General features: G+C 56.6%; 2 protein-coding genes across 2 annotated transcripts in view; one reads left to right on the forward strand and one right to left on the reverse strand.

Moving 5' to 3' along the window:
- LOC100226816 (uncharacterized) overlaps positions 1 to 12,480 on the reverse strand; it is a 1,189,242-nt gene that overhangs the window by 443,137 nt on the left and 733,625 nt on the right. The gene's annotated exons all lie outside the window — the stretch shown is intronic.
- On the forward strand, positions 112 to 1,044 carry LOC116807563 (olfactory receptor 14A16-like). The gene has a single exon (XM_072919848.1). It carries the CDS (start codon positions 112 to 114, stop codon positions 1,042 to 1,044), a length of 933 nt encoding a protein of 310 aa, XP_072775949.1.

Raw genomic sequence — 12,480 nt, forward strand, 5'->3', positions numbered from 1 at the left:
GTCCCAGCAGGACAGGCTGCAGGGAATGGCCCAAGTCTGGCTCCAAGCAGCCTCTCCTGACTTGTCACTGTCCTTTCTCCATGAACAGGTGCCCATGTGCAGCCACAGCAAATGTCCAACAGCAGCTCCATCAGCCACTTCCTCCTGCTGGCACTGGCAGACACGCGGCAGCTGCAGCTCCTGCACTTCTGCCTCTTCCTGGGCATCTCCCTGGCTGCCCTCCTGGGCAACGGCCTCATCATCAGCGCCGTAGCCTGCGGCCACCACCTGCACACGCCCATGTTCTTCTTCCTGCTCAACCTGGCCCTCAGCGACCTGGGCTCCATCTGCACCACTGTCCCCAAAGCCCTGCACAATTCCCTCTGGGACACCAGGGAAATCTCCTACAAAGGATGTGCTGCTCAGCTCTTTTTCTTCATGTTCTTCATCTCAGCAGAATTTTATCTCCTGACCATCATGTGCTATGACCGCTACGTGTCCATCTGCAAACCCCTGCACTACGGGACCCTCCTGGGCAGCAGAGCTTGTGCCCACATGGCAGCAGCTGCCTGGGCCAGTGGCTTTCTCTATTCACTGCTGCACACAGCAAATACATTTTCCCTGCCCCTGTGCCACGGCAATGCACTGGGACATTTCTTCTGTGAAATCCCACAGATCCTCAAGCTCTCCTGCTCCAAATCCTATCTCAGGAAATTTGGGCTTTTTCTTATTAGTGTGTGTTTGGCATTTTGTTGTTTTGTGTTCATTGTTTTCTCCTATGTGCAGATTTTCAGGGCTGTGCTGAGGATCCCCTCTGAGCAGGGACGGCACAAAGCCTTTTCCACCTGCCTCCCTCACCTGGCTGTGGTCTCTCTGTTTATCAGCACTGGTGTAGTTACCTACCTAAAGCCCCCCTCGATGTCCTCCCCATCCCTGGATCTGGCCCTGTCAGTTCTGTACTCGGTGGTGCCTCCAGCCCTGAACCCCCTCATCTACAGCCTGAGGAACCAGGAGCTCAAGGCTGCAGTGTGGAGACTGATGACTGGATGCTTTCAGAAACATTAAACTGCTGGCCAATTTCTGCAAATCCCTTGTAATAAAAGTTGTCTTTTGTATTTCTTGTTGGTTTAATTATGGAGATTTTTTTCCTTTGTTGTTATTTTTTCATGTTTTCCACAATAAATGTCATTTTTGGTGCCATTTCTTATTTTGTTTTTTTCCACCTTCCCTATTGCAACACACTGTGTCAATGAGGGGCTGCACTCTTGGTGGCTTTGAAGGAACTAAAGGATCTCCCAGAAGAGTTTCCTGCAGAGATGCCCTTTTGCTGCCTTCTCTGGAGCTGCAGCAGCAATGTCTGTGTGCAGAGCTGGGGCAGATCAGTGCTGGCACAGCAGCTCTGCTCCTGCTGGTCACACAATTCCTGATCCAGGCCAGGAGCCATTGGCCTTCTTGGCCACCTGGGCACACGGCTGGCTCATGTCCAGCCTGCTGTCCATCAGTCCCTGCAGGTCCCTTTCTGCCTGGCTGCTGTCCAGCCACTCTGTCCCCAGCCTGTAGTGCTGCAGGGGTTGTTGTGGCCAAAGTGCAGGACCCGGCACTTGGACTTGTTAAACCTCACCTTGTTGGATTTGGGCCCTGGATCCAGCGTTTCCAGGGCCCTGTGCAGAGCCCTCCTACCCTCCAGCAGATCCACACCCACATCCAGCTTGGTGTCATCTGCAAAGATGTCCTTGGTTCCATGTGTCCCTTCAGTGTCACAATGTCCCTTTGGTTGCACCAGGCCCTGCACTGTCACACTGGTCTCCTTGGTTCCATGGGGCCCCAAAATGTGACAATGGACTCCTTGGTTCCATGGGGCTTCACAGTGTCACAATGTTCTCGTTGGTGCCGCAGTTTCACAGTGGCCCCTCGGTTCCATGGGGCCCCAGGGTGTCACAAAGGCCCCATGGTTACATGAGGTCCCACACTGTCACAATGCTCTCTGTGCTTCCACAAGTCCCCTCAGTGTCACAATGGATTCCTTGTTTCCATGAGGCCACACAGTGTCACAAGGGCCTTCCAGATTCCTGGAGGCCCCAGAGTGTCACAGTGGCCCCTTGGTTACACAAGGTCCTGCAGTGTCACAATGTCCCCTTGGTTCCATGAGGCCCCACAGTGTCAGAAGGGCCCCTTGGTTCCCCTGGCCCTGGACTCTCCCAGTGCTCTCCTTGGTTTCGCAGTGTCACAGTGGTGAAACCCCTCGGTTACACGAGGCCCCGCAGTGTCACCATGGCCTCTGTGGTTCCACCAGGACCCAGTGTCACGGGGACTCCCTGGTTCCATTGGGCCCCAGAGCACCCAATGGAGCCCTGGTTCTATGGGGCTGCACAGTGTCACCATGGTCCTCTTAGTTCCACCAGGCCCTGCAGGGTCACAATGGCCCCAGAGTGTCCCAATCATCACAGAATGACAGAATCAAATAGGCTGGAAAAGACCTTTGGGATCACCAAGTCCAACCAATGCCCTAATACCGCCTTGTGACCCAGACCATGCCACTGAGTGTCACTGGAGAGGGACAGTGACTCTTCCACCTCCCCCCTGGCCTGACCCTTCCAATGCCCACTCACCCTTTCTGTGAAGAACTTCTTCCTCTTGTCCAGCCTAAACCTCCCCTGGTGCAGCTGAAGGCTGTGTCTTCTTGTCCTGCCCTCCAGCAGATCCACACTCACACCCAGCTTGGTGTCACCTGCAAATTTGGGGATGGTGGGCTCGATCCCCTCCCCCAGATCATCGGTGAAGATGTTAAACGGGGCTGGGCCCAACACAGATCCCTGGGGACAGCACCAGGGACTGGACACCAGCTGGGTGCAGCACCATCCCCACCCCTCTCTGGGCCCAGCCTCCAGCCAGCTCTTCCATCTCCCAGCCAGGAGGGAACCTGCCCAAGCCGTGAGCTGCAGCTTTTCCAGGGAATGCTGTCAGAGACAGTGTCCAAGGCTTTGCTGAATTCCAGATGGACACATCCACAGCCTTTCCCACATCCACAGGTGGGTCACCTGGTTATAAAAGGAGATCAGGGTGCTCAGGCAGGACCTGCCCCTCTTAAATCCACGCTGGCTTGCTCTGACCCCTCGGCCATCCTGTGGGTGCCCTGTGGTGGCACTCAAGGTGATCTGTTCCATAACCTTGCCGGGCACCGAGGTCAGGCTGACAGGCCTGGAGTTCCCTAATCCTCCTTCCAGCCCTTCTTGGGGATGGGCTCACACTGGCACCTCCAGTGCTCTGGGACCTCCCTGGTGAGCCAGGACTGATGGTAAATGATGGGGAGCAGCTTGGGGAGCTCATCCACCAGCTCCCTCATCCCCCTAGGCTAGATTCCATCCCATGCACCTGTGAGAATCTGAGTGCTTCAGCTCCTCACCAACTGCTTCCTCCTGGATAACAGGGGGCTGTTCTGCTCCCTGTCCCCATCTACCAGCTCAGGAGAACACTTGTCCTAAGGACAACCTGTGTACTTGTTGAAAATTGAGACAAACAAGGTGTAAAATCGTTTAGCCTTTTCCTTCTCTTTAGTTACTTTATCTTTAGTTCCCTGTGTAGGAGCTGAGCTTGTGACCCCTTTATCTTTAGTTGTATTCTCCACTGCATCCAATAAAGAATAGAGATTCTCCTTCTCCCTGCCTTTGCTACAAAATTTTATGTAAAACTTTTTTTTTTTTTTACAGAAATCAACAGGTTAAGTTTATTTGAGCTTTCACCTCTCTAATTGTCTTTCTGCATAGCCTAAGGGCATTGTAAAACACTTCCTGTGTTGCCACTCCTTTTTTCCTCTGAGTTCCCAGGAAAGCTGTATGGGCAGCCAGGACAGTAATTTTCATCACTAGCTCATCTTTTGCCACACTGGGATAGGCAGCTCCTTCCCCATTAAGACAGCTTTCTTGAAATATGTTCATCCTTCCTAAACCCCTTCCTTTTTAAGGGCAGCTTTTGTTTAAAATATCAGTACCTGATTCAGTACTCCCCAAATCAGAATCCTAAAAAGACCAAAGTCTGCCCTTCCTAATTCCAGTGCAGAAGATTTGTTGCTGCCCTCTGCAGAGCTTCCTGCCCTCCAGCACAGCCACACTCCCACCAGCTTGGTGTCACCTGGGAACTGACCGAGGCTGCCCTCTGTCCCCTTGTCCAGATCAGCAATAAAGAGATGTAAATGGCCGGGCCAAAGTCTCCAGTTCTGGGGATGCCCCTGGATGTGACTCCATTCCTCAGCTGCTCTGAGTGCCAGGGCTTGGATGGCGGAAATGGTGGGGTGGGGGCAGGGACAGAGTCTGATGGATTGTGAGCCATAAAGGGTCTTGATTTTCATATCTATTCCAACTGCATGAGGAGGCACTTGGATTCAGTGTCAATTGGAGATTTCACACATCAATTTATTAGGAGTAAAAAAAAACTAAACAGGACCTGAAGAAATATTTTTTCACTGTCCTTTTAAATATAGTGTAATCAACCACAAGAGATTTTAAAACTTAAATGATTCCCAGGGCTTGGCTTGTTAAGGTGTTCTGAATGTTAATGAGCCCTGGGGCACTGAATTCCTGCACTGAAGAGCTGAAGGAGTTTTGGAGGAGGAATCCCAATTTTGGCCATGGAACCCTGGAGGAGGACAGTTCTCTCCCATAGGAAGAAAAGCCCAGAGCCCCAGGGCTTCAGGGCAGAAGAGAAGCAGCCCTCAACATGCCAAGGTGGTCAGGTGGTCCCCAGGAGGCCCAGCCAGCCAGACCTGTTCCATGTTCCCTTGGTTCCATGGACCCCACAGTGTCACAATGGTCTCCTTGGTTCCATCAGGCCCTGGAGTGTCACAATGTTCCCCTTGTTTCTGCAGTGCCACAATGGCCCCGTGCTTCCATGAGGCCTTGCAGTGTCACAATGGCTTCGTGGTTCCACAGAGCCCTGATGTGTCACAATGGCCCCTGGGCTCCGTGTGCCCTCGCTGTGTCACAGCGGCTCCTCTGTGACACTGCGGCTGCACAAGGTCACCATGGACCCTTGGTTCCCTGTGGTTCTGTAGTGCCACCATGGTGTCCTTGGACCCACATTGTCACAACTGACCCACGGTTCCATGAGGTTCTGCAGTGTCACTGGAGCAGTCAGAGGCCCTGCAAGGCCTCCCTGGCGGTCACTCACCTAAGATAAGAAATGCCTAAGTCACAGTGACTGGACCAAAGAAGCCCCTCTTCTGCATTCAGACCCTTCTTACCTCTCTGTAAGGCTATTGGTGTATTCTCCTCAAACCTGGGAACTGGACAATTTCCAACACCCCAGTACCCTATATAAACACCCATTTCTGCCCAGTTTGGCAGAAGAACTGTCACTGCATCCCTTCAGAGGAGCTGGCAATAAAGGACATCGCTGTGGAACCGCATACAGCCTTTTCCTCTCTCTATCCCTGTGTGTCTGCCAGAGGCGCTTGTGAGCACAGAGCGAAATCACTGAGAACTGAACTCACAGAGCTGAAATCACCCCAGAGGTGCTCACTAAGTTGCCTGTGGCTGGGAGCTGAGCCGAGGGACCCAGACAGGCTGAGCCTGACAGCGCAGCGCTATCCGGACACCCACGGCAGCGGCAGCCCGGGGGTCAGATGGACCCCTGGGACCCCAGGCTGCATTAACCTGGAGTGACTGGGATCACAGAGGAACCATAAAGGAAGTTACTGCAATAATACTGGGACTATCTGGGAGTGACTGGAATCATACTGGGAGTGACTGGAATCATACTGGGTGACTTGGAGTGACTGGGACCTTACTGGGGGCAAATGGTAATGTAATGAGAGTGACTGGGTTCATACTGGGATCATACTGGGAAGGACTGGAACCATACTAGGAGTGCCTGGAACTATTATAGGGGTGAATGGGAACACCTGGGAACATGCTGGGATCATGCTGGGATCACACTGGGAGTGACCGGGATGATACTGGGATCACACTGAGTGTAACTGGAAGTGACAGGGACCATACTGGGGGTGACTGGGAGCCACAGGGCCCATGCTGGGAGTGGCCTGGGGGGAGCTGGGGGAACTGGCCCAGCTGGGGCTCAGGGTTGTTCTCCCCCAGGGCTGCCTGGGTCCTGCTGCCACCCCTGGCATCACAGAGCCGAGGGACAGGGGACAGCTGAGGGACAGGGGACAGGGACAGGGCACAGCCAAGGGACACGGCCTGGCTGAGGGACACTGAGCCCCAGCACTTTGGGCTGTTTCCCTTGGGCTCCCAGCACAGGCCCAGGGGCAGAATCCCCTCCAGAAACTGTTGTTTGCTTTCAGCTCTGCTCTGGAACATTCCCCAGGAGCCCCTGCAGTGGCTGCAGCCCAGCCGGGTGCCCGGGGCCACCAAAGCCGCTCTGGCAGTGCCCTCCTGCCCTGGGCAGGGCACGGAACACCCGAGGAAAGGCTCGTGCTGGGCTCAGGGCAGGGACAGGGCACTCCCCTGGTGCAGCCACGGGCACAGCAGAGCCGGCCTGGGCAAAGGATTGGGATCAATGTCCCATGGAATCCCCGCAGGGAATACTTCTCATTGCACTGCTCTCATTGGATTGGTCATCAATTCCAATCATTTCCCCATGGAATTCCCATGGCAGTGGGTTAGGGAGTAGTTCCATCCATGGAATTCTCACCTGACTGGGATGAGAGTGAGATCTGGCCATGGAAATTCCATGGCAATTCCTGCATTCCCAAGTTCCCCATTCCTGAGTCCCCCATTCCCATAGGAATTGCCCTTCCCTTCCCACACCCACCTTTGTGCTCCAGAGCCTCCCGACCATATCTGATGTATTTTGGGGGCCTTTCCACACAGGTGTGTCCCAGGTAATGCTTCATCTGCTCCACCATGATCCCTCTGGATTCCCAGCACCTCCAGGATATCCAGAGAGCACCGCTGGACACTGCAAAGCTCCTGGATCCCAGCTGGAAGGAGATGAAATCCCAGCCCTCGTAGCCATACTGGTGGGATCCATGGACGCTCTGTTGGACAGGAGGTCACAGCTGGAAACCCCCTGCACTGTGTGGAGACTTGGGAACGAGGAGAGAACGGACCCATGGAGTCGTGTCCCAGCCCCAGGGTGCCCCTTGGAGCTCCCTGGATTCCCATCCCAGCCCCACAGATCCCCCCCATCCCCAGAGATCCCATCCCAGCCCCTCAGAGTCCTCCATTCCCACAGATCCCAGCCCAGCCCCGGCTCCCCCCACTCCCCCTGCTCTGGTTGTACCGGCCCCGTCTCCAGGTCACTGTCAGCCACGGGCCGGTTCCTGTCCTTGAGCTGGGTCTGGATATCCCAATATCCCAGCTCTGGCTGTCCCAATATCCCAGCTCTGGCTATCCCAGTATCCCAGCTCTGGCTGTCCCAATATCCCAGCTCTGGTTATCCCAAAGTCCCAGCTCTGGTTATCCCAATATCCCAGCTCTGGCTATCCCAATATCCCAGCTCTGGCTATATCAATATCCCAGCTCTGGTTATCCCAATATCCCAGCTCTGGCTATCCCAATATCCCGTCTCTGGCTGTCCCAATATCCCAGCTCTGGCTGTCCCAATATCCCAGCTCAGCTCCCGCCCCCATCCCCGGTGTCTGTGCCTCCATCCGGCCCCGCTCGCTGCCGCAGCGCTCGCAGAGGGTCCCGTCCACGTCCCCCCCAAACAAGGACTGGGGGACCCCCGGGCCAGGGTCTGACAGCACCACTTCCAGGAACTGCAGGGAGTGGAGAACTGGGGGGACACAGAGATTTTGGGGAGCTGAGGGGGCTGAATGTGAGAGTTTGGGGTTCCAGGGGGTCCACAGGCCAAGGAAAGGGGGGACATGAAGAGATGGCAGAGCTGGGAAGGAGGTTCAGGGGCTGAGAGCCAAGGAAGGGGGGTGCAGGGACTGGGAGAGCTGGGATGGGGTGTCCAGGGAATCCTGTGCCCAGGAAAGGGGGTGCCAGGGCTCCTGAACGTGAGGAAAGGAGGGGCTAGGGGCTGGGAAAGGCAGGAATGGGGGCCCAGGGGTCCCAGGTCAGGGAAAAGGGTGGGACTGGGGGTTGGGAGAGGTGTGGGATGGAAACATGTTGTGTTGGTGCCGGATAAGGGGGTGCAGGGGCGTCTCAGTGCCGGGCAAAGGGGTAAAAGGGTGTCTTGGTTCTCAGGAATGGGGGCGCAGGGGGGTCTCAGGGTCACGGAAATGGGGGGGCAGGGATGGAGAGGTAGAAGGGAGTTCCAGGGGTCCTTGAGCCCAGGAAAGGGGAGTCCAGGGTTTCCCAAAAAGGGATACCAGGGTGGGGACACCCGGGGTGTTTGGGGAGTTCAGAGGGTCTCTGGTTTTGCACAAAGGTGGGGCTGGGGGCTGGGAAAGGCAGGAATGGGGGTCCAAGGTGTTCCAAGGCATTCCAGGATCAGGCACACGGGAAATCTAGAGGCTGGGAGCAGGGAAAAGGGGAGCAGAGGGCCCTGATGTCCGGAAATGGGGGATTCAGGGGGGTCCCTGTGCAGGATAAGGGGAGCAGGAGGGGGTCCCGGTGCCGGCAATGGCGATTCAGGGTCCCGGTGCCGGGGTCCCACTTCCCCCTCGCCCGCCAGGAGCGCCCCCAGCCCCAGCGCTGGAGCCACCGCGCTGCTCCTCCTCACTCCCAGTATGATCCCAGTATGATCCCAGTATGATCAGTCACCCAGGAGCTGCTCCCAGTATGATCCCAGTACAGCCCAGTCACTCCTGGCATCCCCCCACCCCTCTCTGCGTTCCGACCTGTCCCGGCTCCATCCCCGCCCCTCCCGCGGCTGCGGGGAGGAGGAGGAGGAGGGAGGAAGAGGCGGAGCGGCAGCGGGAGCAGCAGGAGGAGCGGGGAGGATGAACCGCGGGGCTCCGGCTCTGCCTGAACTCGCAGCACCCCGGGAGCATCGCCCCCATCCCGCAGGTGCCCGGGCAGGGGGAGCTGGCCCCAAATATCCCGGGGCTCCCTGGGTTTGGGGTTTTTGGGGGGATGTTTGGAGCTGGCAGGGCTCCAAGGCCGAGCCGCAGCTGCCCTCGGGGGGACATCGGGGGTCCCCGGGAGGTGTTTTTGGGGGGTCCCGGTGCGGGTGGCGGCAGAGCCCCGGCGGGGCCGGGGGGATGCGGGTCCCCCCGCGGTGCGGGTTGGGCTTCCCGGCCGGGCCCTCCGAGCTCTGCCGGGGCCGCGTGGGGACCGCGCGGGAGCGGCGGGAGCGGCGGGGGGACCCCGGATTTGGGGAGCCCCGGGAGAGCCGCGGCTTCCCTGGGCGGGAGCGCAGAGAGAGGAGAGCCCCAGGAGCCCCAGCGGGGACCCCGAGAGGGGGGACCCCTGGCAGTGCCGGCACCCGGCAATGGGGGTGCTGGGGCTGGAGGGGCGGCATGGCCGGGAAAGGGGTTCGGGGGTACTGGGGCCGCCAGGGGCTGCTCCCAGCAGGTGCCCAGTTCCTACCCCTGTGTGCTTCCAGTTTCCTGGGCACTCCCAGGATGAGCCCAGTCAGTCCCAGTATCACCCTGGTCACTTCCCCTCACTCCCTGCAGGATCCCTGTTTCTCCCAGTATGAGCCCAGTCACTCTCAGTCATTCCCCATTATGACGCTATTTGCCCTCAGCAAGTCCCAGTTGCTCCCTCTTTTCTCGGGTGTGTTCCCACTTCTCCCAGTTGCTCCTAGTATAGTCCCAGTCACTCCCAGTATGATCCCAATATGAGTCCAGTATGATCCCAGTCTCCCCCAGCAGGGCCCCAGTCACTCACACTTGCCCCCAGCATGGTCCCAGTTGCCCCCAGCACATTCCCAGTGGCTCCCAGTGTGGTCCCAGTCACCACCTGCATGTTCTTAGGTACTCCCAGTACATCCCAGTTGCCTGGAACATTCTCAGAGTCTTTGCCAGGCACTCCCAGTTACCTCAGCATGGTTCAGCTGCCCCCAGTTTTATCCCAGTCACTGCCAGTACATCCCAGTTGTCACCTGCATGACTCCTGTCATTCCCAGTTGCTCCCAGTTGCTCTCAGGGTGTGTGCATTTGGCTCCCAGCATGGGCCTGGCAGCTCCCAGTAACCCCCAGTCAGGGTCCCTTGGCACCCACTGTAATCCCAGTATGATCCCAGTCACTCCCAGTATGATTCCAGTGCCCCCCAGTGTGATCCCAGCTGCTCCCTGTCAATGCCAACATGACCCCAGTAACCACCAGTATGATCCCTATGACTCCCAGTCTCTCCCAGTATATCCCAGTCCCTCCCAGCATACTCCCAGTCCCTCCCACTTCCTCCCAGTTACTTTCAGCATGATTCCAGTTGTTCACAGCCACTCCCAGTCAATCCCAGTATGATTCCAGTCACCCTCCATGGACCGGCTCCTCCCAGTCTCACCCAGCATGGACCCGGCTGCTCCCACTGTGATCCCAGTATGATCCCAGTTGCTGCCAGAATAGTTGCAGTTGTTCCCAGTTCCTCCCAGTATGATCCCAGGTGTCCCTAGAATAGTCCCAGTCCCACTCAGCATGGTCCCACTCACTCTCAGCTGTCCCCAGCATGGTCCCAGCTGTTCCCAGTGTGGTTCCAGTCCCCCCAGTATGGTCACAGACACTCCCAGTATATTCCAGTTGGCCCAGTAAGGTTTTGATGACCTCAGAATGATCCCAGTCTTTCCCAGTTACTCCCAGTTGCCTCCAGCATGATCCCAGTTTCTGGCAGTTGCCCAAAGTGTGGTCCCAGTCGCTCCCAGTATGAACCCAGTTTCCCCATTTGTGGTCTCAGTCCCCTCAGCACGGTTCCAGTACCTTCCAGTTGGTCCCAGTTGCTTCCAATGTGTCCAGATTTTCCTCCCAACATGGGCCCAGTAGCTCCCAGTGACCCCCAGCCAGGATCCATTCACACCTGCTGGAATCCAAGTGGCTCCCGGGATGATCCCAGCTGCACCCAGTCCCCCCCAGTATGGTTCCAGTCACTCCCAGTATGATTCCAGCCCTGCCCAGAATGACTCCCTGTCACTCCCAGTGTGGGCCCAGTTGCTCCCAGTCACCTCCAGCATGGTTCCAGTCACAGCCAGCACACTTCCAGTCATTCCCAGTATGATGCCAGCCAGTTCCAGTAGGATCCCAGTAGGAATCCAGCATGGGCACAGCTGCTCCCATTATCATCCACTGTGGTTCCAGTTGTTCCCATTTACCCCCACTGTGGTTTCAGTCTTTCCCAGTGTATCCCAGTTGCTCCCACCATGTTCTCAGTCACTCCAGTTGTCCTCAATTGCTTCCAGCCTGATCCCAGTTGCTCCAAGTAAGATCCAGTAGGATCCCAGTTGCCCCCAGCATGCTTTCAGTTGCTTCCTGTTCTCCCCAGTGTGATCCCAGTTGCCCCCAGTTGTCTCTTGTATCAACCCCATCACTCCCCATATGATCCCAGTTGCTCCCAGCATGGTCCCAGTCATGCCCAGTTGTCCCCGGTGTAGACCCACTCACTTCCACTCGCTCTCAGTTCTCCCCAGCATGGTCCCCGTTGTTCCCAGTGTGTTCCCAGTCACCCCAGTAAGGTTACAGACATCCCCAGTAAATCCCAGTTGCCTTCAGCATCTCTTTGGTCATTCCCAGACACTCCCAGTGATCCCAGTAAGGTGCTTGTTATCCCAGTATGATCTCAGTCATGCCCAGTATGTCCCAGTTGTCTCCAGCCTGCATCCAGTCATTCCCAATTCCTCCAGTTTGCTTGCAGCATGATCCCAGTTTTTCTCAGTTGCTCCCAGTAGCCCAAAGTGGGATCCCAGTTGCTCCCTTTCATCACCAGTATGAGCCCAGTAACCTCCAGTATGATCCTTGTCACATGCCAGCACTCCCAGTATGGTCCCAGTATAATCCCAGTAACTTCCAATCACCACAGTATGGTCCCAGTTGCCTCCAGCTACATCAACCCAGTCAATCCCAGTATGATGCCATTTGCTCCCAGAGTGCTCCAAGTTGCTCCCAGTCACCCCCAGTACAGGGATGCTGTGCATGGTGTGTTCCCAGTCACTCTCAGACACTCCCAGTATTAGTCCAGTCCCTCCCAGTGTGATCCAGAGATGACGCCAGTGTGCTCCCAGTCAGTACCAATATGAACCAGTTGTGCTCCACACGGTTCCAGTTGCCCCTTTCACCCTCACTGTCCCTCCCAGTCTCTCACAGTGTCCCCCAGTTCCTTCCAGCATATTCCCACTCACTCCCAGTTCCTTCCAGCGCGATCCCATTTGCTCACAACCGCTCCCAGTCAGCCTCAGTGTCGTGGCACTCACTGCCAGTATGATCCCAGTCACCTCCAGCATGATCCCAGTATAAGCCCAGTCGTTTCCAGTCATCCCCAGCAGGCACCCAGTGACTCCCAGTTCCTCCCAGTTGCCCCTAGCATGATCTCAGTTGCTCACAGCTGCTCCCAGTCACCCTCATCATGCTCCCAGTCACTCCCAGTATATCCCATTTGCCCCCAGCATGGTCTCAGTTGGCCCCCGTAGGCTCCTACTCTGTGTCAGTATGATCCCAGTACGATCCCA

This window comes from Taeniopygia guttata, chromosome 30, assembly GCF_048771995.1.
Source record: "Taeniopygia guttata chromosome 30, bTaeGut7.mat, whole genome shotgun sequence".
NCBI classification, from domain to species: domain Eukaryota; kingdom Metazoa; phylum Chordata; class Aves; order Passeriformes; family Estrildidae; genus Taeniopygia; species Taeniopygia guttata.